Source organism: Chionomys nivalis, chromosome 4 (assembly GCF_950005125.1).
Source record: "Chionomys nivalis chromosome 4, mChiNiv1.1, whole genome shotgun sequence".
Lineage (NCBI taxonomy): Eukaryota > Metazoa > Chordata > Mammalia > Rodentia > Cricetidae > Chionomys > Chionomys nivalis.
Window position 1 is genome coordinate 102,747,241 of NC_080089.1, and position 25,623 is coordinate 102,772,863.

The 25,623-nt window shown below is 43.2% G+C and overlaps 1 protein-coding gene across 1 annotated transcript; it reads left to right on the forward strand.

Moving 5' to 3' along the window:
- Nucleotides 1-1,764: 1,764 nt before the first annotated feature.
- On the forward strand, nt 1,765-23,674 carry Wdr82 (WD repeat domain 82). The gene is made up of 9 exons (XM_057767532.1): nt 1,765-2,491; nt 8,081-8,178; nt 12,344-12,410; nt 16,191-16,290; nt 16,734-16,850; nt 17,193-17,348; nt 17,776-17,845; nt 19,033-19,175; nt 21,129-23,674. The coding sequence occupies exons 1-9, from the start codon at nt 2,331-2,333 to the stop codon at nt 21,156-21,158; spliced, it is 942 nt and encodes a 313-aa protein (XP_057623515.1). The 5' UTR covers nt 1,765-2,330; the 3' UTR covers nt 21,159-23,674.
- The last annotated feature ends 1,949 nt before the right edge of the window (nt 23,675-25,623 follow it).

The window sequence follows — 25,623 nt, forward strand, 5'->3', positions numbered from 1 at the left end:
TCTGACTGAGAACATTCGGAAGATTACGGCTGTGCCTGTGGTCATTTTTCTATGTTAATATAGACTCTTCTCGCCAAAATGCCATCTCCTCAGTGGGTTTGCTTCCCAACTGCTGATAGGAAAGAACAGCCTCGTCCAGGAACAAGGAGGAGTCAGTTCATCCTAAATGTCTGGTTCTACCTGGAAGAGATCTCATAAAGGTTTAGTCACAGAACAGTAGCCCCAAAATAAAAAAAATCGCCATGTTGACCAGTTTTATTTGTGGGAATATCATCAAGTAGATGGGCCCCACAGCAAATCTGCAAGGTGGGGAATTCCAGATTTCAGATGCGATGCCACAGCCATCTTAGCTGTAGGCTGGATGGAGCTAAACCTTGTGGTGCTCTTGGGAAGTTTATCAGTTAGGAGGATGTTAAAAGTCAAAGTGGGGCTGAAGAGCTGGCTCAGCGGCTAACAGCACTGGCTGCTTTTCCAGAGGACCTGAATTCAATTCCCAGCACCTACAGGTGGCTCACAGCCATGTGGAGTGGGATCTGATGTCCTCTTCTCACCGAAAGTTGTACATGCAGATAGAGCACTCGTATACATAAAACAAATGAATCTTTAAAAAAATAAAAGTTAAAGTAAAGCTGGCTACTAAAAGCAAGGCTGTCTTAGATGGCTCAGCAGCTAAAAAGCACATGCACACACACGCACACACACATGCACACACACACTATACTTTTTTTTGTTTTGTTTTTTTGTTTTTTGTTTTTCGAGACAGGGTTTCTCTGTGGTTTTGGAGCCTGTCCTGGAACTAGCTCTTGTAGACCAGGCTGGTCTCGAACTCACAGTGATCCGCCTGCCTCTGCCTCCCAAGTGCTGGGATTAAAGGCGTGCGCCACCACCGCCTGGCCACACTATACTTTTTATTATACTTTTTAAATAGGCCTAAAATTGCTATCATTTGGCTATTGGCTACATTTGTTCTCCCACGATTCCGATGTCCTAGTCAGTCTGCAGGATCTTTACTAGAGATGATCTTCAAAGGCCTTCAGACCAGTCCTTGCCTCTCAAGCGTTGGCAGACTGTAGCCTCCTTTTTAGATTCAGAAACAATCCCTGGGACTTGAGTGCAGCAGTCTGTGGAAGATTTTTCTTGAATCGATTTGCAGTTTGGAAAGTTGCCATCCATTCAGGTTGCACTCAAACCGGTTTTTTCCTCTCCTCAAACCCCAAAACAGACTGCAGCCAGGAGCTCTGCTGTTAGGTGGCAGCTTCAGTCCAGACATACAATCTCATCTTTTTCCCTCAGCCAACAATTTCTCTATGTAGATACCTCGGGTTTTTTGTTTTGTTTTAACAGAAAGATGTGGGATTCAATTCCTAGTTATTTCCAAGAAGACTCCAATTTTGCTAGTTTTTCCATGTCGTGGTTTTTATCTTGCTCACCACAGCCCAGGTTCTATGGGACACACACCTTCCTTCCTATTAGCTGCCGGTGAGTGAACCTTCTTTAGGCTCCCCCTCCTTCCGCACCTGAAGTTAGCTATCTTCATGCGCTTTGACTCTGAAGAAGGATTTAAAGAAAGCTCTGACATAGATTCTGAGCATATATCCAATTGAAAATAAAAGGTCACCCACTTAAAATTGTGTATGTTGTACTTTATTAAAATAACAAATGGAGGCCTCCTGTGTTGGTGGTGTAGTGATCAAGCCCCTCAGTGATGGGTTCCCCAGAGTCACCCCACGAACAGGCCACGCGGGGCGGTCTCCGCTAGTACCTGCCGCCCCAGGGATACCTGACTCTCCCTGGTAGCACTCACAAAGGCACCAGTCCCGAGGCGACCTCAACTTTCCCGCCCTCAGGAAAGGCTTTTCCGCTCCACGCCCGCTGGCCTCCCCCTGCACACCCGCGAGCTGCGATCTCGGGCCGCGGAAATGTGCGCCCGCCCCGCTGACGTCATCTCCCCTCCTTCTCGGCTCGCGCCTCCGTTCCCGGCCCGCCCCCTTTCCCGGCGTTCGTCGCGGCCGAGGCTCCTCGCCCTCTGATTTTGCTTCTCCCTTCAAGATGGCGAACACAATGAACCGGCACAGCGCCGGTTGGCCCTGAGGTGACTGCGGAGAAGAACGGTCAGCGAGGTCCCGTCATCCCGACGCGAGAGCGTGACCTGAGGAGGACGACGCAGCGGCCCGACTGTCAGCCGCCCTCCCGCTAGCCGCCAGCGCGGCGCCCGCACCGCTGGGGTTGGCCCTGAGCAGCCCGCCCGCTCGCTCGCCTCTCGGCCCCGCCCCGGGCCTGCGCCGCCGCGGCTGCCTCCAGCAGCAGCCGCCGCCGCCACCGCCGCCGCCATGAAGCTGACCGACAGCGTGCTGAGGAGCTTCCGCGTCGCCAAGGTGTTCCGCGAGAACTCGGACAAGATCAACTGCTTCGACTTCAGTCCCAATGGGGAGACGGTCATCTCCAGCAGCGACGATGACTCCATCGTGCTGTATGACTGCCAGGAGGGCAAGTGAGTGTGGCGGGGGCCGCGGGCCGGGCTCCGAGTGCCCCCCTCCTCCCCTCCGCCGCTGGTCCCCGCCTGAGGCCCCCCAGCCTGTCGCTCACTCCGCCTCCATCCTGCGGTGCTGCAGGAGCTCTTTCCTTTCTCTAAGACGATGGTGGTCGTAGTAACACCAGCCTTGCTATTGCATGTGTCTCCAGTTTCTCCCGAGCGCGCTTCCCCGTCGCTCGCCAAACCCCACCTTGACCTTGACCTTTAAACGCCGCGTCCGTGCACCCGGCGACCAGAACGGCGGCCCTTTCCGCCGCTCTCGACTGTCAGGAGGTGCGGCTCGTCTCTGAGCTCGGTGCAGAACCGTAGGAGCCGCTCTGCCCAGCAGCGGCGCCCGCTCTCTGCCCTCACCGCGGTGACCTGGATTCAGCCCTGGCACCGCGCCCGTCCCTGCCCCTCCGCTTCCCGCGCGGCCTTTCTGCCAGCAGTCCCCGCGAGATGCAGTTTTTAGCTGTCAGGATTTATCGATTGTGACTGTGTGAGCGTGCTGCCCTTTGCCTGTCCCGATGCCCACGCTTGCTTACAGTTAACTTGTTAAACAGCCTCCCGGAAACTTTTCTTTGCCAGACTCCTGCGAACTTGGCCGCCCCATTCTGGTCAGAATGTGAGCTCCCTTTAAAACAAAGAAAGCATTCTGAACAATTTAGTATTTCCTTTTGCATTACAAAAGAAAAAAAGTTTCCCCGGGTGTGGCGGCCCAGCCAGCAATCTCAGCTTTTGAGCGACAGAAACAGGCAGATTCTGAGTCCTGGGCTTAGTAGGCGAGACTCAAAACAGTCAAAAAACCCGCCAGTGTATGGTTTGCTTGGGATTAACAAAATTCTGGATCTGGTTATGGGAGTCACATATTGGAGAACTTCCGCGGACAAGGATACTACGGTTATGTATCTTTGCTGAGCAGAGCACTTTGCCATTTTCATAGCCTGAGTCGGGGGAGACATTGTCTGCCTAGTCTTACCCCTGCTTGAGTCCAAGTCCTTGATAAGCAGCGACCTCATTTGTAGCAGAAACTAGTTTTAGGCTAAATTTGATGTCCCTTGTCAACTTTAGCCAACATTTCCTAAGCAGATGTTTGGTTTAATAGCTACTGTTTTTAACATCTTGTTACCTATGATTTTGAAGCTGTTCCTTTTGTTTATTTTTTCAAATAACAGACAGTTTTCTTTTGGAACTTGCCTCTCTGAATTCATCTAAAGTAAGGCTGTGTTGTAGATTGAGCTGTCTATGATGTTTTTCCTGACTGTTTTCCTCACTGGGGCTATAACAAAGTATTATGTAACTGTCTCTGGACTGGCCTGCTGTGGGAAAGAGTTCCCTACAGTGGTGGTCCTGGAGATGAGAGAATTGCTAGCTGGACAGATAGTTGTTTGATGTTCATTTTAGTGCATTGATTTTTTTTTTTTTTTTTTTTACCCTGCTCTGACCAATCGAATTTGTTTGGAAGAGCTGGTAGAATTTAAAGTTGGGAGCTGAAGTAATTTGAAGTTGGTTTGCTTGACATGTTTAGTTCAGTACCTAGATCAGAATCTTACCCCCAAAAGCGGAAATGGAAGTGCATATTCCTTATAGAAAGGAATAAAATGCTAAGACTGTAGTCTAGTTTATTCATGCACAAAACCTTTTTACATGACTACAGACTTAATAGAAAGTTACAATGTTCCAAAGAACTTTCTTGCTCAGCAGTGCTTGTCATTCCAGCACCTGGGAGACTGGGGGTGGGAATATTGGAATGCAACCTGAACTGAATAGCAAGAGCCTGTCTCAAGAAAAGAAAATAAGGAGCTGGAGAGATCCTCAAGAGTATGCCTGCTGCTCTTAAAGAGGATCGGGGTCAGTTTCCAACTCCAGCTTGGAGGTTCACAATCATCTGGAACTCTAGTTTCAGGAGATCTGACCCCTGCTTCTAATTTCCTTGATACCAGGAACACATGTGATGCACAGACATACACTTACAGTCAAACACATATACATATAAAAATAAAGTAAGTCTTTAAAGAAAAAAAAAACAAAAACAATACTTCTTAGAAAGTATGTTTGAAAAGAGGATCCAGGAGCTAGAGAGATGACTCAGGGTTAAGAGCACATGCTAATCTTGCAAAGAGCCTGAGTTCAGTGCCAGAACCCGCTTGGAAGCTCACAGCTACATTCAACTCCAGTTCCAGGGGATCTGATACTCTCTTCTGACCTCCACAGACATTAGAAGTGCACAGCACGCACATACATAGATACAGGCAAAACATTCGTATACATAAAATAGATCTAACAATGTATTTTAGAAGAATAATCCAACAATCTCAACATTTGGAACTCAGTGTGTGACCATAGTGCTGCTGGCTGGCTTCAAACAGCAATTCTCCTGCCTCAGCCGCCTATGTGCAAGGATTACAAGTGTGAGCCAGTAATGTTTGGCCTAAAAGAATGTTTTCTTTTTACATTTTTCTTTTGTATCAAAAGTAGTTTTTCATACAATTTTTCTTTTTGTACATTTGTTATTGTGTGTGAGCTTGCTGTGCACGTAGACGTCAGAGGACAGCTTGAAGGATTTGGTGTTTTCCTTCTATCAAATGAGTCCTGGGGATTGAACTCGGGTGGGCTTGATGGCAGTTGTTTTTAGCCCAAAAAGAGATTTTGAGGATTTTTTTTTGTTGCTGTTGCTTTGTTTTTGTCCACTTAAACATAATGCAGTTCATCCCTTGAGTTATATTTCAACTTGAAAGAATATAAGGGAATATTGTGTGTGGTTGGCAATACAAATTATCTAAAACATTTGATTTTTAAATTTTATTCTAATTACGTGTGTGTACACACACACACACATATACTTAGTTTTAAGACAACAGTTTTATGTAACCCAGGCTACCTTCCAACTTTCGATGTATTCAAGGCTGGCCTTAAACTCCTAATCCTTCTCCTATGTTCCAAGTGCTTGATTATAGATGTGCACCACCCCACCCCACACACCACCTGGCTTTAATGTCATTTTCTTTGTTCATACTTTGCCTCCAGAATCATAGTTCTAAAGAAGGAGCTTGCCAAAATACTTGCAAAAAAAAGTGCATGAGCCGGGTGGTGGTGGCGCACGCCTTTAATCCCAGCACTTGGGAGGCAGAGGCAGGCGGATCTCTGTGAGTTCGAGACCAGCCTGGTCTACAAGAGCTAGTTCCAGGACAGGCTCCAAAACCACAGAGAAACCGTGTCTCGAAAAACCAAAAAAAAAAAAAAGTGCATGAAAAGACACATGCAATGGTAATTTAGGCTCTGACTTTCATAATAGAACTGAAATAAAGAAATAGTGTTCTTTCGTTAAGAACACATCTCAGTATTTTTTAGATTTAAGACATACAGGCCTTATCTTAGTGGAACCAATCTTTTTTATACCACATGCTTTACGCCTTTGTCTTTGTTTAGTTGCAGTGTTGAAGTTAGAATCCAGGACCCCATGCATGCTAGACAAGCCCTTTGTGATTGAACCATATCCCTAGCCCTGTTTTCAATTTTAGATGGGCTGAAGTACTAGGATTTCTAATAAATTCAAAGTCATCAACCTTTTGTGTAGGTACATCCTCATCCTTACTTAATCATTAATTACCAAACACTACAGACAGAGCTCCAGACAGTAGATTGGATCTGGTAGTATTTTATTTCACAAAAGGTAGACATATAGGAAGTATACTACAATTTGAAGAACTCTGTTTGGAATAGATTTCATGAGACAGAAGGCCTCACCCTCAATGACTTTAACAATTGAAAATGCAAATGATTGACTTGTAGGCAGCCTGCATCACTTGATTGCTTAACCCACTGGTTTCAAAATAATTTTATATCGAGAAGGTAAACATTCTTTTGCATAAATTCAAACATTACTACAGGAGCTTGATTTCTTTTTCTTTTTTGTTTTTGAGACAGGTCTCATTTTGTAGTTTAAACTGGCCTTGAATTTGTTGTGATCCTCCTGCTGCAGCCTTTGAAATTCTGGCTTCAATTACAGATGTGAGCCACCATGTCTGATTTAAAATTCTTCTAAACATAAATGTAAAACATGTTAAAGGTTTTCTTATTTTCTGACCTGATTTCATGTGGACAATTCTAACATTCAAATTTTGTTTTCTAGAGGTATTTGGGTTAAAAAAAAATTCTAATTTAAGCAGCACATGTGACAAACGTTTTGGTTATAGGTTTTTCTGAATTTTTTCATTTATGTATGAGTATTTTAGCTGCATGTATGCTTTTATGCCAAGAGATGGCATTGGATCCCCCTAGAGATCTGTGAACCACCATTTGGTTGCTGGGAATTGAACGCAGGACCTCTGGAAGAGCAAGCAGCAGCCAGTGCTCTTAACTATTGAGCCATCTCTCCAGCCCCCTGAGACTCTTTTATTAAATCATCAAGGTTTAACACATAGTTTGGAACTTTGGTGTTGAAGACACATACTTTTACATTAAAAGAAAAAGGAACCGCGCTGGAGAGATGCTCAGTGGTTAAGAGCACTGACTTGTCTTTTAGAGGACCCACACGGTCAATTCCCAGCACCCACATGGCAGCTCACAACTGTATGTAACTTTAGTTGCAGAGGGTCTGATACCCTCATACAGACACACATGTAGGCAAAACACCAGTGTACATAAAATAAAAATAAATCATTTTAAAAAGAAAAGAAAGAGGAACCATGACTTAATTTTTCTGGGGAGAGTTAGATTTGCCTGTTTTCTAAAAGGCTCAGCCGGAACTTTGTACCTCCATATAGGGAAGTTGTGCATCTTCAAGAGTGAGTGATAGTAGGAATATAACAGTGTTACATCTGGTTTCAATTTTGATAGATCATTGCCTTTAAGAAAGTGCTTTCTGCAAGGTGGTGGTAGAGTACACCTTTAGTCCCAGAACTCAGGAGGCAGAGGCAGGTGGATCTCTGAGTTCCAGGACAGCCAGGACTGTTACACAGAGAAACCCTGTCTCAAAAAAAGAAAAAGAAAGTGCTTTCTGAATGAATGCTTAGGAAAATTTGCTGACTTTTTGTTACTCTCATATCCCTCTGTTGTAAGTCATGATTTGTGATATTTTGTATACCTTTTTCTCAAATAAATATTAGTCTCGGTTTACATTTGAAGTCAGGTGTGGTGGCCCACTCTTGTAATTCTAGCGCTGGAGAACCCCAGGCAGGAAAATCATGAGTTCAAGGCCATCAACTACCTAGAGCCTTGGAGGCTGTGTGAGATCCTGCCTCAGCCCCCCCTCCCCCTTTTCTTTTGAATATTGTGTGGTAAAGAAACTGAATTGTACTCTATATTTACTTTTAGTTTCTAACTTGGACCTTGTGTTCACAAGTGAAAGACTATTATTGAAACAATTACACTCAAGAGATGGGTTTTGGTGGCTGGAGAGGTGGCTTGGTTGTGAAGAGTTTGACTACACTTGCAGAAGACCTGAGTTGAGTCTCCTAATGCTTGCCCCTGCCGTATCCGTCAAGTGCTCCTGTTTATGTGGAGAGCTCCAGTGTTTGTGATACTGGATTCTGATGGCTTCTGTTTTTCCCTCTGTTTGCTCATCAGACCAAAGAGAACCCTGTACAGTAAGAAGTATGGTGTGGACCTCATCAGATACACTCATGCAGCTAACACGGTCGTTTACAGCTCTAACAAAATAGACGGTAAGCAAGCCTTTTTAGGCGGTCACTGCCATGGTTCCTTTGAAGTACTTGACAGAATATGTGTGAGAATTTGCGCTTTGGTTATAGTTGATTTCAATATTTTCTATAATGTTAGTAGTGCTGATTACGTACATCCTTAGAAGTGAAATGATGCTGGAAGTGAGCCACTGCATTTTGGAAAGACTTGGAACAGAATATGAAAATGTCTGCTTTACAAAGGGGAGTAGGAAAAGGAAAAGTAGGAAGTAACTAATTATGTTTTATGATTTATACTCCTTGAAACTTGAAAAAATACTTAGAAAAAAACGAAAGGAAGACATACTTGACACATAGCAATTAGTAAACTACTGGGCCTTTTCCATTCAGAATGTTTCTGTGGATTAAGCCAGGTGTGACTGACACGTTACCTCTGTATCCCATCACTTGGGGTAGGCTGGAGGAAAAGCTAGCCTGGACTACATAGTGAAACCTTATCTCCAAAAACTAAAACTAAAAAAAAGCAGGTGGTTGGTATAAAGTTAACTTTTACATTTCTAACTGAGGGAGAATAAAACAAAATTTGCAAATACTCTAAAGGCAAACTAGAAAGGAGACCAGTGCATGACATTAAGAGTAGTAGAAGCAGCCAGTTGGTGGTGTCGCATGCCTTTAAATTGCAGCACTCGTGCAGATCTCTGAGTTCAAGGCCAGCCTGATCTACTAAGGGAGTTCAAGGACAGTGAGGACTGTTACAGAGAAACCCTGTCTTGGGAGGAAAAATAGTAGAAGCATCCCAGCACTCCGGGCAGTTTAGCATTTGTAGCTAGACCCTTTCTTAAAAACAACAAGCAAAAAGCCTTACAAATCATTCAACTGTGCGAGTTTAGGGAAAATTAGAAGAGTTTAGCTCTTCTATGGTCTGTGTCAAAGAATAGTGTGATGATCTTTGTGGTCTTTGATTCCAGGAATACTTACTGGTTTTTTGTTTTTTTTTTAAGTAATTTTTTGAAGAGTTGAAACTTTCTTTTTAATAAATAGTCTTTGCTTTTGATTGATTTCCCGTGGAATAAATTCCAAAATTGTCCAACTGTCTCAGTCGTTGAACTATCACATCTTATTTTAGCCTTATTGGTACTGGTTTACTGATTTGTTTTTGGCAGTAAGATTTCTTAGTACAGAGATAGTATCACTGTAATTCAGGTTGCCCTTGATCAATGATATTCCTGCTTCATACACCTGAGTATTGGAATTATAGGTCTGTGCCACTGTGGCAGGCACAGTTAGATTTATTTTTATTTATGTGTGTGGGTGGGTGCCACTACCCTTGGGACAAAAGAGGGCATTGGGTTCCCATGTGTTGTGAGTGCTAGGAACTACATTCAGGTCCTCTGGAAGAGCTGCAAGCACTGAGCCATCATCTCTCTGGCATCTAGCTCTTTTTTCTTTTTTTCTATCTTTTTTTTTTTTTTAAGATTTATTTATTATGTATACAACATTCTGCCTCGATGTATGCCCGCACGCCAGAGGAGGGTGCCAGATCTCAGTACAGATGGTTGTGAGCCACCATGTGGTTGCTGGGAATTGAACTCAGGACCTCTGGAAGAGCAGCCAGTGCTCTTAACCTCTGAGCCATCTCTCCAGCCCCTAGCTCTTTTTTCTTAAGGTTTATTTTTGATCAAGTGTATATGTGCATGGAAGTGCTATGTACACATGTGAATGTAGGTGCCCACAGAGACCAGAGGGTGTCAGATCCCGGAGGTGGAATTACAGGTTGTTATTAACTGGCATGGGTTCTGGGGAACTGAGCTCAAGTGCTCTGCAAGTGCAGTATGTGCTCTTGGTCACAGAATAATTTCTTCTGCCTCTCTCCCTATTTTGAGACACACTTTCACTGTGTAGCCCTGTCTGTCCTGGTACTATGCATATAGACCAGATTGACCTTAAACTCAAAGGAATCCTACTCAGTGCTAAGACTAAAGGCAAGCACCACCATGCCCAGCCATTCAGCAAGGATTACTTAAATTGCTATTTTAGTATGTCTCAAAGCAAATGAGCAGAAGTCTTTCTTTAATGAGGCTTCTTTACCTAAACTTGATTTTAGTACATATCTAATTTCTATTTTTCATGTGTTTCAGAAGTAGTTTTCTAAGTAGGCAATGCTGTTGATGCTTTTGGATAAGAATAATTACTAAGATCTTGAGGGTGGATGGTTGGATGGATGGTTAGTTATATCTAAATAACTGGTATATTTCTTTTGTTGGGCTACTTTTCTGAGTGATTAAATGATTCTCCAAATATGGTACAAGATGAGGCAGGTGTGTGGCATTTGTAGCTTTGCTGCCAGGCCTCTGCTGTGGGGATGTTGCCTTTCCTGCCTCGTGTGCGTCCTGCAGAGTTCCCTCCAGTGCTTCGTTCTCTTTTGCCTGATTCCAGGCTGAGGTAGTAGTTTGTACAGTTTGAGGGTCTATGATACCACCCGGTACAGGAGATAACTGTACAGGCCACTGCCTTGCCAGGAACAGCGCACCAGCTACCAAGTGGGGTGGAGAAGATGGCGAAGCCCTGCTCGTCTCTAGGAGTCCAGGTAATGGGGAAGGGATCTCTTCTCTTAGGGCAGGTGAGTAGTTTCTAGCACTTGAATAACCAGAAATGCTTTATGGTTGTCTTTTGAGAGACTTGGAGTTGTTCAAATAAGCCATGTTGAATTCTGTTATTGATCCTATAGAAAGGAGTCCTTTTTCTCCCTCTTAGGGTAAATGCCCTTTTCTTAGACTGCATCCCTGCAAGCCAAGTGTGTACAGTAATCCCAGCATTTGGGAGCCTGAGGCTGGAGACTTGCTGTTAGTTTTGAGGCTAGCCTGGGCTATATAATGGGTTCCAAGCCAACATTAAGTATAGAATGAGACCCTGAAAAACAAAACAAACAACAACAAAACACCTTTATAAACCACTTGATACTTTGGAGCTCTTGATTCTTTTCTCTTTGTTTTGTTTTTTGAGACAGGGTTTCTCTGTGTAACATCCCTGGCTGTCCTGAAATTTGCTTTGTAGGCCATGCTAGCCTGGAACTCACAGGAATCCACCTGCCTCTGCCTCCAGAGTGCAGGGATTAAAGGTGTGCCGTCACACTTGCCTTGAACCTCTTACCTTCTGTTAGCCTTTATGTTTTGTCCTTCCTGTATTTGGTGCCATGTTTGTCATCTGTTTCTCAGTAACCATTTGTTTCTCTTCCTATTTTTTGTTTTTGTTTTCATTGACATTTCAGTTTGGTTTTTGAGACAGGGTTTCACTAATTGTACCATGCTAGGCAAGCACTATGCACTTGCCTAGTGCATACCCAACCTCACTTCATTCTGCTGTAAACATACTCTCTTTTTCTTTCTTTTTAAAATGTGTATGAGTGGTTTACTTGTATGTATACCTATGTATCACGTATGTGTCTGGTGCCCAGGGAGGTTAGAAGAGGATGTCAGATCCTGGAATACAGATATTGTGATCTACCATGTGGGTTCTGGGAATGGAAGCTAAGTGCTCTAAACGGCTGAGCCATCCCTCTAATCTCTATTGTTTACTTTTCTAGATCGAATTCTTTCTTTTCCTCTCTTTCTGTCTTTTCTTCGACAGATCTGAGTGTAGATGCACTGTTTTCAGATTCACTATATAGCCCTCTGATTTGCACTCCTGTTACTCAATGTATGGTTTATCACTTTGCAGACACTAAAATTAGTCTATAGCTAGTGATTTTTTTTTCCTTGACAAAAAAATATTTATATAGGATAGATAGAATTTTAAATTATGAAGAATCTAAATATTGGTAGGAAAACAATTATTTTTTTTAAATGTTGTTTTCTCTGTGAGTCGCCCACCCCTACCCCAGTGCTGCAGATTAAACTATTGAGATTCCCATACACTAGGCAAGCACATTACCATTGAATTGTACATCTGGGCCCCAAAATAGTGATGTTAAATGTTGGTATAAATGCTGTGAGCTGAAAACTTGGCTTTTGCATTGTATGAATCTGTGTACTCTTTTTTTTGAGAGAAAAGTTGTTCCTCTTTAGCTATCTGTAATTTGCTTAGGTAATAGGATGTAGTAAGTGCTTAGACTTTGTCTTTTCAAAAATGAAAATGCAACATAAATTTCATTTAAATAGTAAAATGTCACCCCTTGTTTGTTTTCTTACAGACACTATTCGTTACTTGTCGTTGCATGACAACAAATACATCAGATATTTTCCTGGACACAGCAAAAGGTAAGACTCAGTAGTATATATCCCTTAGGTGACTTAGAAAATGGAAGAGAAGGGAGACGTTTTCTTAGTGAATCCAGCTTTCCTTACTGCTGTTCAGCCTTCCTCTTCATCTTTTTAACTGAACTCAGTCACTTCTTGATTTACTGAGGTTATGGAAGCAGAAGATGAGTTTCAGAGATAACTAGCTACATGATCTACTAAAATTTTAAGGAGCCAGACGGTGGTGGTATACACTTTCATCCAAACGCTCAGGAGGTAGAGGCAGGGGGATCTCTGAGTTTGAGGACTTTCTGGAGTATAGTTTAGTTGCATGTATGTGGCTCTATATTCAGTTAATTAATGAGAGGGTTAGATGTAGCTCAATGCAAGAGCATACTTGCCGTACAAGAATCCGTGTGTGTGCTTAAGAAATGTGGACTGGGGCTGGAGTGATGGCTCACAGGTTAAGAGCATTGCCTGCTCTTCCAAAGGTCCCAAGTTCAATACCAGCAACCACATGGTGGCTCACAACCATCTGTAATGGGTCTGGTGCCCTCTTCTGGCCTGCAGGCATACACACAGAATATTGTATACATGATAAATAAATATTTTTAAAAAAAAGAAAAGAAAAAAAAAGAAATGTGGACTAAGGACTGGAGAGATGGCTCAGAGGTTAAGAGCCCTGGCTGCTCTTACAGTGGTCCTGAGTTCGATTCCTGGCAACCAAATGGTGACTCACAATCAGCTGTAATGAGTGTCCTTCTGGTCTACAGTACAGAACACTGATACATAATAAATAAATAAATCTTAAAAAAAAAGAAAAAGAAATGTGGACCAAAGTTATTGGGTGGTAACCTACACTTTAAAATTAGACTTAGTGTTTATTAGCAAAGCCAAATCTCAGCTCTTAACAAAAGAACTATTTGCATTTATAAGACCTTCCACTACAGAGGCCAACATTTGAATTAGCCTCTACATGTTCCTTATGATGTGAAGGAAGTTTTTTGTTGTTTGTTTTTTAAGATTTATTTATTTATGTATTTTATGTATATGGTTGTTGTGTCTACATATATGTCTGCATTCCAGAAGAGGGCATCAGATCCCATGGGACTACAGTTATAGGTGGTTGTGCACTACCATGTGGGTGCTGGGAATTGAACCCAGGACCTCTGGAAGTGCAGCCAGTGTTCTTAACCACTGAGCCATCTCTCCATGGCGCCATTTGTAAATGGGCTTTTATTTTTGTCTCGCCTGCCAACTCCCAAATAACTATATAGAAACTTATTATTTATTATGAAAGCTCAGCCAGTAGCTTAGGCTTATTACTAACTAGCTCTTACAACTTAAATTAACCCATTTTTATGCATCTGCATTTTGTCTCACGGCTTTATTACCTTTACTCTGTAATGCCTATCTATGCAGCTTCCTTTCTGTCTGACTGGTGACGCCACCTTTCTTCTTCCCAGTAGTCTCTCTCCCAAAAATCCTGTCTAACTATTGGCCATTTAGTTTTTTAGTAAGTCAATCTAAGTGACACTTCACAGTGTACAAAAAGATTATTCCACAACACTCCAGCCCTCTACTTTTTTCTTTCTTTATTCTCTCTCTCTCTTTCTCTCTCTCTCTGTCTCTGTCTCTTTGAGACAAGGTCTTACTATGTGGCCTTGAATGTCCTAGAGCTCATTGTCTAGACCAGGTTGGGCTCAAACTCATAGAGATCTGCCTATCTGCCTCCCAAGTGCTGGGATTAAGGCATATATATTAATATAGATGGTAGAGTGCCCTGACAGGTATTATGTCACTTTTGTTGAGAGGTGTAAAAAGACATCTGTCTATTCACCCCAGAGTAGGAAACCAGTGATAGGCCAAAGAAATTATTACACCCAAGTCTTAACTTTGTAAACCAGTAAGTTTTGATTCTAGTTGTTTATAGGAGCATGGACAACTTAAATGGCAGCTATACCCATCTCTCTTCTCTTCCACGTAATTGTTAACTTCTTATATGTCCTTGGAAGGGATCAGGGTCTTTTGAGGGTTCCACAGTAGTAGTCATAGCTGCCCTGATTTCAAGAGGGCCACATCATGCCTGAAGGATGACAGGAGAGATGACTGAGAGCTGCCTGTCGGAAGTGGTACTTCTGCTGGACATGGTGGAGCACGCCTTTAATCCCAGCACTCAGGAGGCAGAGACAGGCAGATCTCTGTGAGTTCCAGGCCAGCCTGGTGGTGTACATAGCAAGCTCCAAGACAACTAGGACTACATAGAGAGACCCTATCTCAAAAAGCAGGGGGAAAAATGTGCTTCTGGCTGAGCATGGTGGTATGTCCTTGTAATTCTAGTGCGATAGAGGCTGAGCTAGGAGAAGGTTACAAATTGGAGGCCTGCTTGGATATATAGTAAATTAAAGGTCATCCTGGGATACATATTAATATCCTATCTCAAACTCCTTCACCCTAAGAGGGGAAATCAGTAAAGAAGTTGCACTTAGAAGCAGGCAGGGTATTTCTGTGCTGCTGAAGACAGAAAGTGTCAGTTACTGTGTAAGCCAAAGGATGGGCCTTTATTCACTTTGGCTCTAGTGTGTTGGCACAGTGCGAATTGGCAGGTAAGTTTCCTAGGGCCAGGGTTTTAGTTCTTATGTTACCTGTACTTATCAGCACAGAGCCTTTTGTATCAACTTAGACCTTGTAAACTTTTGAGCTAGACAGTGTGACAAAATGTGTGTCTATATACATTCTACTCTCTGTTATATTGCTATGGCAACCTGGGCTACATGAAACCCTATCTCAAAATAAGAAACACAATTTCGTGATTGTATGTATGTATGTATGTATTTGGGCAAGCACTGCCACTATAATTCCAGAATATTTTCATCTCCCTGAGAGAAACTCTATACCTATTAGCAGCCAGTCATCTAAGAGCTATCTCTAGACATTTCGTATAAATGGTGTCAGATATCATGCGGCCTTTTGTGTTTGTCTTTTTTCATGTAACATGATGTTTCCAAAGGTCGTCCCTGTTGTTATATGAATTAGCACTTGGTTTCTTTTTGTTCTCTGAGTCATGTTATATAGGTAGCCAAATCCTGTTGATTTGTTAATTAGTGAGCATTTGGGTTATTCCCGTTCCAAATGCTACTGCAAAAATGTGTACATTTTAGTGTAGATATTTTCAGTTTGTTAAAGTATGTATACCTAGGAATGGAATTTCTGAGTCTTTCCAGAAAATGTATGGTTGGTTTTTAGTTTTGATTTTTTGTGGTGGGGTCAGAGGATCAGACTTGGAACTGGCTTGGAACTCACTATATAGACCAGACTAGCATTGAACTCAGGTCCACCTGCCTCTCTCTACCTCTCAAGCACCACCACACCTGGCCTGAAAAGGGCTTTTGTAGAGCACCTGTACCCCATATTTCATCAGTGGTGTATACAGGGGTTCTAATTTTCCACAATGCTCCTCTTCACCAGTACTGAGCGGTCCCTTTATGACAGCCATTGATGTTGTGAAATAGTATATCACTGTGCTTTTGATTGTCAATAGAATTACATATTTTGTTTTTAATACTACCACTGAACTGTATAACTTCAGCTTGAGACCATGCTTTTTGTTTTTTAAAATACAGAAGCTTTAGGTTGGTTTTTTCATTATACTATTGCTTTTGGTTGCCTCAGATAAGTTTGCGTGTGCTTCCTAAGATGGTCGTCTTGGGATTATATGAAGGCAGGTAGAATGGTTTAGGGTTCACATCCAATTTTTACTCATATTTTGCTTCAACTCCTATTTATCTTGATACATTGCAGGGTGGTGGCCTTGTCCATGTCACCTGTGGATGACACTTTCATTTCTGGGTCTCTTGATAAGACCATTCGACTCTGGGATCTCCGGTCTCCTAACTGCCAGGTAATGGTACCTCACAGTTATATTTTTGAGCATTTTCTGTGGAAAGCATTATCAGCTCTCCCTCTCGGCTAAGGGAGACAACAGTGGTTCCATTTTGGGATCCCAGAGTCTTCTTAGGTGGCAGCACAATCTTTTCTCAGATAAGCAGATCTCCTACTCCAGAGCAGATTGCATTATAATGTGGCTTAGTGCTTGAACAACTGCCTAGACCCTTTAGCCTCAAGGGCTTTGTTTCTCTTTGAACTCTTTAATATTGTACAGTTAAGGCTGATTAGAAATGCATCATATAATGACTTATTACATTTTAGTCAGTTTTGTTTCTTTTCTTCTAATGTTTTATAGGTAGCTGGGTGCAGTTCCTATTCCTTAGTTTTCATGGAAAAAGTCCATGATTGAGTGGTGGACTCCTTCATTCATTAACTTGTTATCTTCTTTTCTCTTAGGGCCTCATGCATCTACAGGGCAAACCAGTTTGTTCCTTTGATCCAGAAGGGTTAATTTTTGCTGCAGGTGTCAACTCAGAAATGGTCAAACTTTATGACCTTCGTTCTTTTGATAAGGTAAATCTTTGAGTCCTTGAGCTTTATTAAGGTTGCAGAAAATTTAAGGGCAAGTTGGAGTGTGAGAACCTTTTCTAGGCCAGGCATGGTGGTACACATCTTTGATTCCAGCTCTGCACTCCAGAGCAGATGCAGTGGATCTCTATGAGGCCAACCTGGTCTACATAGTGAGACCCTGTCTAAAGACACAGCCTTTCTGTGGTGGAGGAGGCAAGTACTGGGTAACAGAGAGTGGCAGAGCTTGCCCACTTACAAAGAATCTAAATGGATAGAAAAGAAGTTCTACTCAAGGAAGTATTGATGTGTGTGGAGCCTGGGAACTGCTATTTTTGTGTTTTGCAGGGACCATTTGCAACCTTTAAGATGCAGTATGATCGGACTTGTGAGTGGACAGGACTTAAGTTCAGCAATGATGGCAAACTCATACTCATTTCTACCAATGGCAGCTTCATCCGTCTTATTGATGCATTCAAGGGTGTGGTGATGCACACATTTGGGGTGAGCTGACAGCTTTGAAGTATGGCTCTTTCCTTGCTCATAAGGCCTGGGCTGGGAACGCTGTTAGCTGGATTGTGGAGATAATGGTTGTCATTGACTCAGCGATGGGGCGTGGGCTTATGTTTTCTTCCTGCACATGAACTTTACCTCCTTTGTATTGGAGTCGTTCACCTTTTACAAAGTGCCCTAAGTTTGCTTTTCAAGTATAATTATTAATAACAATAAACAGGGGGTTTTGTACCCTCCCCACTAAATATGGAGTTAGGGTTGGAAGTGTTTTATGTGGAATAGCAGCTACAATTTGGTCTTGGTGACACTGCACATTCAAAGACCTTTGGTGGAAAGGGGCTTGTGTGTTGGGTTGGTGTTTCTATGCAGTTGTTTTTATCACTGGCCCTATAATGAGAACCATTCTCTTTTGTTTCAGGGTTATGCTAACAGCAAAGCTGTTACGCTCGAAGCTTCATTTACTCCAGATTCACAATTTATTATGATTGGTGAGCTAATTTCGTTTTCCTCATTATTCCCCTGTACTGTGCACTTGTTCATGTTATCAAGCAAAGTAAAAAATGCTGTTCAATAGATGTTTTCAGATTCCTGTACAGCACCTTCAGACTTCGTAGTTTCCTTTACTGTGTATGCTAGCATACATGCAGTGCCATGTATGTGGAGGTCAGAGAACTTCTTTGGGGAGTCAGTTTTCTCCTTCCATCATTTGAGTTCCATTGGTTAGACTTATGTCACCAGACTTCCTGGCAGGCCACCTTTACCTTCTGAGCCTTCTCTCTGGCTTTGCTTGTTTGTTTGTTTGTTCATTTTTCTTTCTTCTTTTTTCCCCTGTGGTCTTGTTTATATATAACCCTTCTGAACTTGAACTTGCTATATACATGGTCAGAGCTTACATTGGATTTCTGAGTCTCCATCTCTCCCAAGTACTGGGATTGCAGGGTATGCCATCACACTGACATGGGTTCTTTTTTTTTTTTTTTTTTTTTTTTTTTTTGGATTTTTCGAGACAGGGTTTCTCTGTGGCTTTTGGTTCCTGTCCTGGAACTAGCTTTTCTAGACCAGGCTGGCCTCGAACTCCCAGAGATCCGCCTGCCTCTGCTTCCTGAGTGCTGGGATTAAAGGCGTGGGCCACCACCGCCCGGCCTGACATGGGTTCTTTATTGGAACTGGCAATGTGCTGGTTTTCCCTTCATGGGCTTTAGAATTAAGCTCTTAAAAAAGCATGACTGTGTTGTATTGGTAACTTGTGTAATCTTCAGTAGTCTCGTTGGTGAGGTGTTGGCAAGCTAATGGTATTTATCCCCCTTTCTAGATGAGAATGCAAAGGCATGAGGGGAAGATGGCAAAGGAATAGAAAAGCACCCCTGCATAGCTACTCCAATTGTTAACACTTGGGTGCTGTTACTAGAAGGCAGAGTCAGGAAAGTTAGGAGTTTGAGGCTGACTTGGGCTACGTACAGAATTCAAAATTATCTGGGCTATTTGACAAAACTAAGTCCCTAAAGAAAAAGGAACAATAATTAAGTCAGGATAATTCCCAGTGTCCTTCCACCATTGTCCTCTCAGTTTCTGCTGAGGGATATGTCCTGAAACTTTTTCTAGATCTCAATCTATCTTGTTCTCATCTGTCTTGATTTGCCTCTTGAAGTGTTATTGTCTCCATCATTCTCTTTAGGTTCAGAAGATGGCAAGATCCATGTCTGGAATGGAGAGAGTGGTATAAAAGTAGCTGTATTGGATGGTAAACACACGGGTCCCATTACCTGTTTGCAGTTCAACCCCAAGTTCATGACCTTTGCCAGCGCCTGTTCCAACATGGTATGTAAACAGTAAGAGATATTTTCCATTATGATCCTTTGATTTGGGGTGTGGGTGCCTCAGGCAGCAAGCTGTGTCCCATCCATATAGTACAAGTTCATGTTTCAGAAGTGGTGGCTTCCCTGTCACACCATCACGTCATGATGTACCTGACTAGGCTGGTCTTTTCACGATTATTCCTCTTCCAGTAAGATGGGATTATCTGTGCTTTCTAAAGATTTGCAGAACAGTTTTTGTTCTGACCCTAGGTTTTAGGCCTAAGCTACTTAGGTTTTTTTTTCTCCTTAAAATATTCTGACCAGCATTTTATAGGTGCATTCTTTTTTTTTTTTTTTTTTTTTTTTTTGGTTTTTCGAGACAGGGTTTCTCTGTGGTTTTGGAGCCTGTCCTGGAACTAGCTCTGTAGACCAGGCTGGTCTCGAACTCACAGAGATCCGCCTGCCTCTGCCTCCCAAGTGCTGGGATTAAAGGCGTGCGCCACCACCGCCCGGCTATAGGTGCATTCTTTCAAGAGTTTTGAATATTGTTTTGTTTTGGTACGGCTTTAGGAAATTAGGTCTCTCTCTAGCCTTGACTGACCATGTACTCCAATTAATCTACCTGTGTTAATCTCCTGAACGCTCAGATGAAAAGTGTAAGCCACCATGCCTTCATTTTTTTCCATTGAGTTATTCAAAAATTCTTCTAGTAATTTATAAATACTTACACTTACTTTGTTTTTATTAATTTTTAATTTATTTATTTGAGGCAGGGTCTCTTTGTAGACCGGGGTGGCATTTCTTGAACTCAGAGATCCACCTGCCTTCCAAGAATTGGGATTAAAAGTGTGCATTACCATGCATAATTTCATTTTGTTTTTCCTTCGTGTATTCTTGAACATGTGCCATGGCACACATGTAGAGGTCAAAGAATGACTTGTGGGAATTGGTTCTCTCCTTCCACCATATGGTTTCCAGGGATCAAACATCAAGCTTGGTGACAGATATATTAATCTTAGCTCTTGAGAGTCAGAAGAACCAGGAGTTGAGTCCAGCCTGGGTTATATGAAACCCTGTCTCAAACAAAAATAAACTAAAAACAAGAAGACTGCTCAACGGATATTGAAACACTTATGCCTGACAACCTGCGTTTGATCTCTGGAACTCATAAAGAGAAAATCAATTCTCATAAGTTGTCTGGCCTTTATTCATGCACCATGGTTCACACAAACACAAATGTAATTTTAGAAAACGGAATTAGCTGGAGATGGTTTCTAGTTTCCCTTGAAGTCTGTCCATCTTCAAGTTAGGAACTTGGATGAGGTATTTCAGTACTGCCTTTATCCAGAGCACAGTGCCCTCTTCCTCTAATGTTGAGGCTTAAGCCTGGGGCCTCTACTACTGAGTTGCCCCTCTAGCCCATTTCTTTGGAAGCCAAGAAGATAGTATCAAAGAAATGCAGTAATGGCTGGAAATACAGCTTAGTTAGAGCATGTGCCTGCCATGTATGAACCCTGGCTGGCTGGGTTTAGTCCTCCAGTGCTGGAAGGACAAAAGGAAACTAATTAAAGCTGGACATGTTGGTGCACATCTATAATCTAAACATTTGGAAGGGCTTATTTGGTGAGTTTGAGATCATGTAAAACCAGAAAGTCACCTAGCCCTGAAAGGCAGCAAAACCATCTCATTCAAACCTTCTTCTCAGATTCTGGGAGGAAAGGGTATGATTGAGGCCACCTTGAGATTACCTGTAAGGCCAGGTTACTCACAGGAGTGGATGTTGGAGGTAAACAGAACCAACTTTTAGAGTGTCTCTGGCTCCATAGAGATAATAGTTTGATCAGGAGAAAGGGCCACCAGACTAATTCTTCACACCACTGGGGTTGGATACCTTGATGCTGTGAGGTGGGGAGGAACAGCCTTCCATAGTGAGAAGCCTAGCTTTTTAAGAAGCTGATTTGTGTTCTCCTTCCAGGCCTTCTGGTTGCCCACCATTGATGACTGATCCTGACACTGCTTGGCTATTTGTACAGTGAGGGCGGCCAACAGGAAAGTCAGAGGTGACTGAGATGACAGTGGGATTGACTGGACTGGAGAACATCTTTCCACGTGGCCTTCCCAGGGATGTGCTGTCCATTGCTCTAAAGAATTGCTTTGCTGAGCGCCTTCCAAAGGACTCTAGGTGCTGCAGATTCAGTTGGCACTCAGCCTTTCCAGCTCTCGGTGCACCGAGCTCTTCAGAGGGTGATTACTTAAAAATAAGTTACAGTGGGGCCCTTGGGCCCCTTCAGTTTTGAATATATTTGCTGTTGAAGAGCCAGTGATGTCACCAATCTCTGCACATCCTTCTCCCACCCCAGAAACGCATGGGAAGCCACAGTTCTGGTTTTGAGATGCTAGGGCAGCTCAGCACCCCTTGCCCTCACCCTGCATGTCTTGTTACTGGGTCTCCCTGTGTAATTGTGGCATTATTCCACAACCATCATGTTTCGTAGGTGCCAAATATTTACAAAAATAAGTCTTCATATACCTTTGAGTCAAAGAAAGAAAGAAAGGGACAAATAGAGAAGGACCTTGTTTGTCAGGAGACTTTACAGTATTCCTGTGGGGCAGGTCTTGGGCTTAGATGTTGGCTAACAAAAGGCCCAAGAGTATGAAAGGGAGGGAAGGGAATAGCAGGTAAATTCTGAGAGCTGAGAGGTTTAGCCGCCTGGTGCAATTCCCCCATCCAGACAGTCTCGCAGTCTTTTCGTGGGGAGCCTACCGAGCTGGGCTTGTACAAAAGCAAGGTAGTAGTTTATTTTTGTACCTGAGTCACATCACGTTTTCCTGTGGGCCAGTATTGTGGAATGAGTCTGAGTTGTTTACACTGATGCCTTCCTTCCCTGCCCACCATAAATTGTGTACATAGTCAGCAGATGATATCCCTCTTCCCCAGCTCTTACCCAAGAGCTGGCTCTAGGCCTGTGTTATATGTTATATTTAGCCTTTTTATATATGACCCTTGATCTGTTTGTATTTGAGCACAGTGTGCGTGTCCACTTAAATACATTTGTGCAAACATGCACATAAGTATGTGTATATGCCTACTATCTCTCTCGTCTAGCTTATCAAGAGTTCATCAGGAGAGGGAACCCTGCAGCTAAAAAGACTATTTGTGGGTAGTGTTCGCCACAAGTGTTAGTCTTCTCTGTTAACCTTAGGGAGACAACGTGAAGCAGAGCTTCTAGTGTTTGCTGTTCCATGGCAGCTAAGTAAGAGCCTTGGGATGATTCTCGTGCTCTTCAAGCCACACTTCGGGGCCCTCTCTACAGTATTAGCATCTTTTTTGCCTGATTATGCTCTGTCTGCACCTGTATATGTGTGACAGTCACTTTTGCATGGCTTCTGTGCCTGGCTTGTGTCATTTGGGGACAGGGTGCTAGAGCCACAGTGTTTTAGTTTGTCAGGACTTCTCACCTGTTTGTCTACATCATTGCCCGTTCCTCTGAGAGCAGGCTAGGACCAGATTGAGAAGCGCCGTGACTGACCTTTTCTTCCCAGTATGGCCACAGCAAACATTTAGGCAAGTAGTACCCCTGCAGATCCAGAAATCAAGACCCAATCAGCTATGATTTGCCCATGAGTACCCAGCTGCTAGGTGTCAATCAGGCTATCACTGCTTCTGTTCAGGAGCAGACATAGACTTCGAATCACTAATGCTATTTTTTGAGCAATTACTTTTTGACTTGTTATTCCAACTGAAAAGGCGGCTACCTTCACTGAAGTCTAAGTGTTGCTGAGCAGTCCTGCCTTTCCAGAGTGGACTGTAGGAACCAGGTGATCCAAGTTATTACTGCCTACCTTCAGAATCTGAGTCCATGTTTAGATAAACTGTTGAGAGCAAATGTCTGTAACCATGGATTAGCAAGACTGCATAACCTGAAAGAGTTAAGAAAGAGAGCCTGCCTGGCCGCAGGAAAACTGAATTCAGGAGAATCCGAAGCTGAGGCACCATGCTCTTGGAAGACATACTGCCTCACAGCCACTGCTGGGCCCTGTGGCAGCAGAGCTGAGTTCTGAATTGGTAGGAGAAGATGCAACTGGAACTGATAATACTGTATGTTGTCACAGGGTAAGCAAGAGGGAGAAAGCAGAGTTGGCAGTTTGGGGGTGTATCCCTGGGATATAGTAACTGTCCTCTGGAAAATCAGCCAGAGCCACTGCTCTGTGTGTGACAACTGACACTGTTCAACCACCAGCCACTGGGATATTTTTAATAAGTTGTTCCCCATTGTAACTGACAATTAACTGCTTATGAAGGAAAATTTGGGGATTTTTAAGAACCAATTTGCCACCCAAATGGTACCACTGTTAATCTTGATGTTAAACGTTCTTCTAGATATCTCTGTGCATAGACTTTGATGTGTTTACATAGTTGTTATCCTACTGTATATACAATTTTATGTCCCTTTTGTACTTAACATAAACCTTTTTTTTTTTGCCATGTTACCAGTCTTAAACAGAATTTTATGGCTTACAGTCTCTTGAGTTTCTGTGACATGATTTGCCTGCTTCACATCAGAAGGGATGCGCTGTTCGAGTGTTCTGGCTCAGGTGGCACTGCCTGCAGTGTTGTGTGAACTATTGGGCTTCCTTCAGGCCTGTGAGCCACAGGAGCCCCTTGGGCCCATCCCTTAACCTCAGACTCCAATTAAATTACCACAGGGCCAGTAATGAATGACTGGAGGAGGTGAGCCTGACCAACCCTGTTCTTCAGAGGCCTCCTCACTATCTGCCTTGCACTGTTTACCTCAAACTTTGACCAGATTGGCATCCTAGGGCCCTGATTGATGGAAAGTGATCATTGCATTTGGCAGGATCAGCTGGCTGCCTGGTGAGCCACCTACTTGGGTAATACATTGGGAATCGTTATCACTTGACCTGCTTTCTGCTTCCCTGACTGAACCAGAATAGGTAAAATTCTGGCTTGCTACTTTGGAAGAAAATGGCTTGGTTTAGTTGACCAGGCTCTCCTACTTAGTCTACTCTAAAAGACCCCTCAAAGCCAGCAAGTATCCAGCAAGATGGATCAGTAACTGAAAGTCGTTACCATATAAGCATGACAACCTGAGTTCAGTCCCCAGATCGATCCCATGGTAGAAGCCACTTCCTGAAACTTGTCGGTAAGATTGCCACACATGTCATGGCATGTGCACACAAAACTCACAAATGTAATGAACGCCCACTGCAGCAGCTACTCCAACATCTTTGTAACGTAGAGACCTGATATGCCCAATCCCTTGTAGTGTGTGAACAAGAGGAACAGACATAGGTTGTGGGGGCGAGCTGGCTCAGCAGTTGGTGTGGGCAAGAGGCAGGCACAGGATGTTGCCTGCACTTTGCTGAGAGGATGTGGAGGGGTGTACTAAGGAAAGAGGAAGCCAATTCAGCAGCCGTATACAGTGACACCAGCATCTGCCAGCTACCTGTCAGGCTCGGGGGCCAGTTGAGGGTCTGTTTATGTGTTACACAGGAGTGGGAAATGCCGATATGGCTGTCTAGTCTTCCTTGGATAATATACAGGAAATGGAATCTAAGATGAGGAAATGGGTCTGATCATCCCAGGCAAGTTAACTACACAAGTTTTGTAACTGCAGTCTAGAGCTGTGTGTTACCTGAAGCCCCTTGGTTGTGATATTAGGAGTCAGGTAAAGCTCATATGGCTACTATATTTCAACAGATAATTTTGAACCTCAGTAAGTTTTAGATGGAGACAGAATTTGGTTTGGTTTATCGAGACAGGGTTTCTCTAACAGAACAGCCCTGGCTGTCTTTGTTATTTTTTGAGACAGGGTTTCTTTGTGTTGCTTTGGAACCTGTCTTGGAGATAGCTCTGTAGACCAGGCTGGCCTCAAACTCAGAGATCTACCTGCCTCTGCCTCCTGAGTTGCTGAGATTAAAGACATGTACTACCACTACCCGGCTTCCCTGACTGTCTTGGAACTCAATTTGTAGACCAGGCTGGCCTCGAACTCACAGAGATCCTCTTGCTTCCCAAGTACCACAATTCAAGGCATACACCACCACCACCCAGCCTGGACTGGAAAGTCTTAAGGGGAAGATGAGTGAAGTTTAATTAAGCAGCCTTATATAAAACTCTTACTAATTCAAAATGTAAAGCACCAGGTCACTCAGAAATAAGTGAGGATTCTGGTAATGGTCCGCACCTATAATCTCAGTGTTTAGACTGAGGGAGGGAGGGTGAGACAGGCCAACTCAGGCTACCTAAGTTTCAGACCAGCCTGGCCTACATAGTGAGAAACCAGTCACTCTAGAGGCAGAAGCCTCTAGAGACTACAAACAGTTTTAGGATTGCCAAGACTATAGAGTGAAACTCTTGGAAAGAGTGGGAAGGCAGCCCTTCTGGTACCTACAGTCCCGAGTTCATAGGTATAAAATGCCTTTTCATTCCCTGGTAACAATGAGGG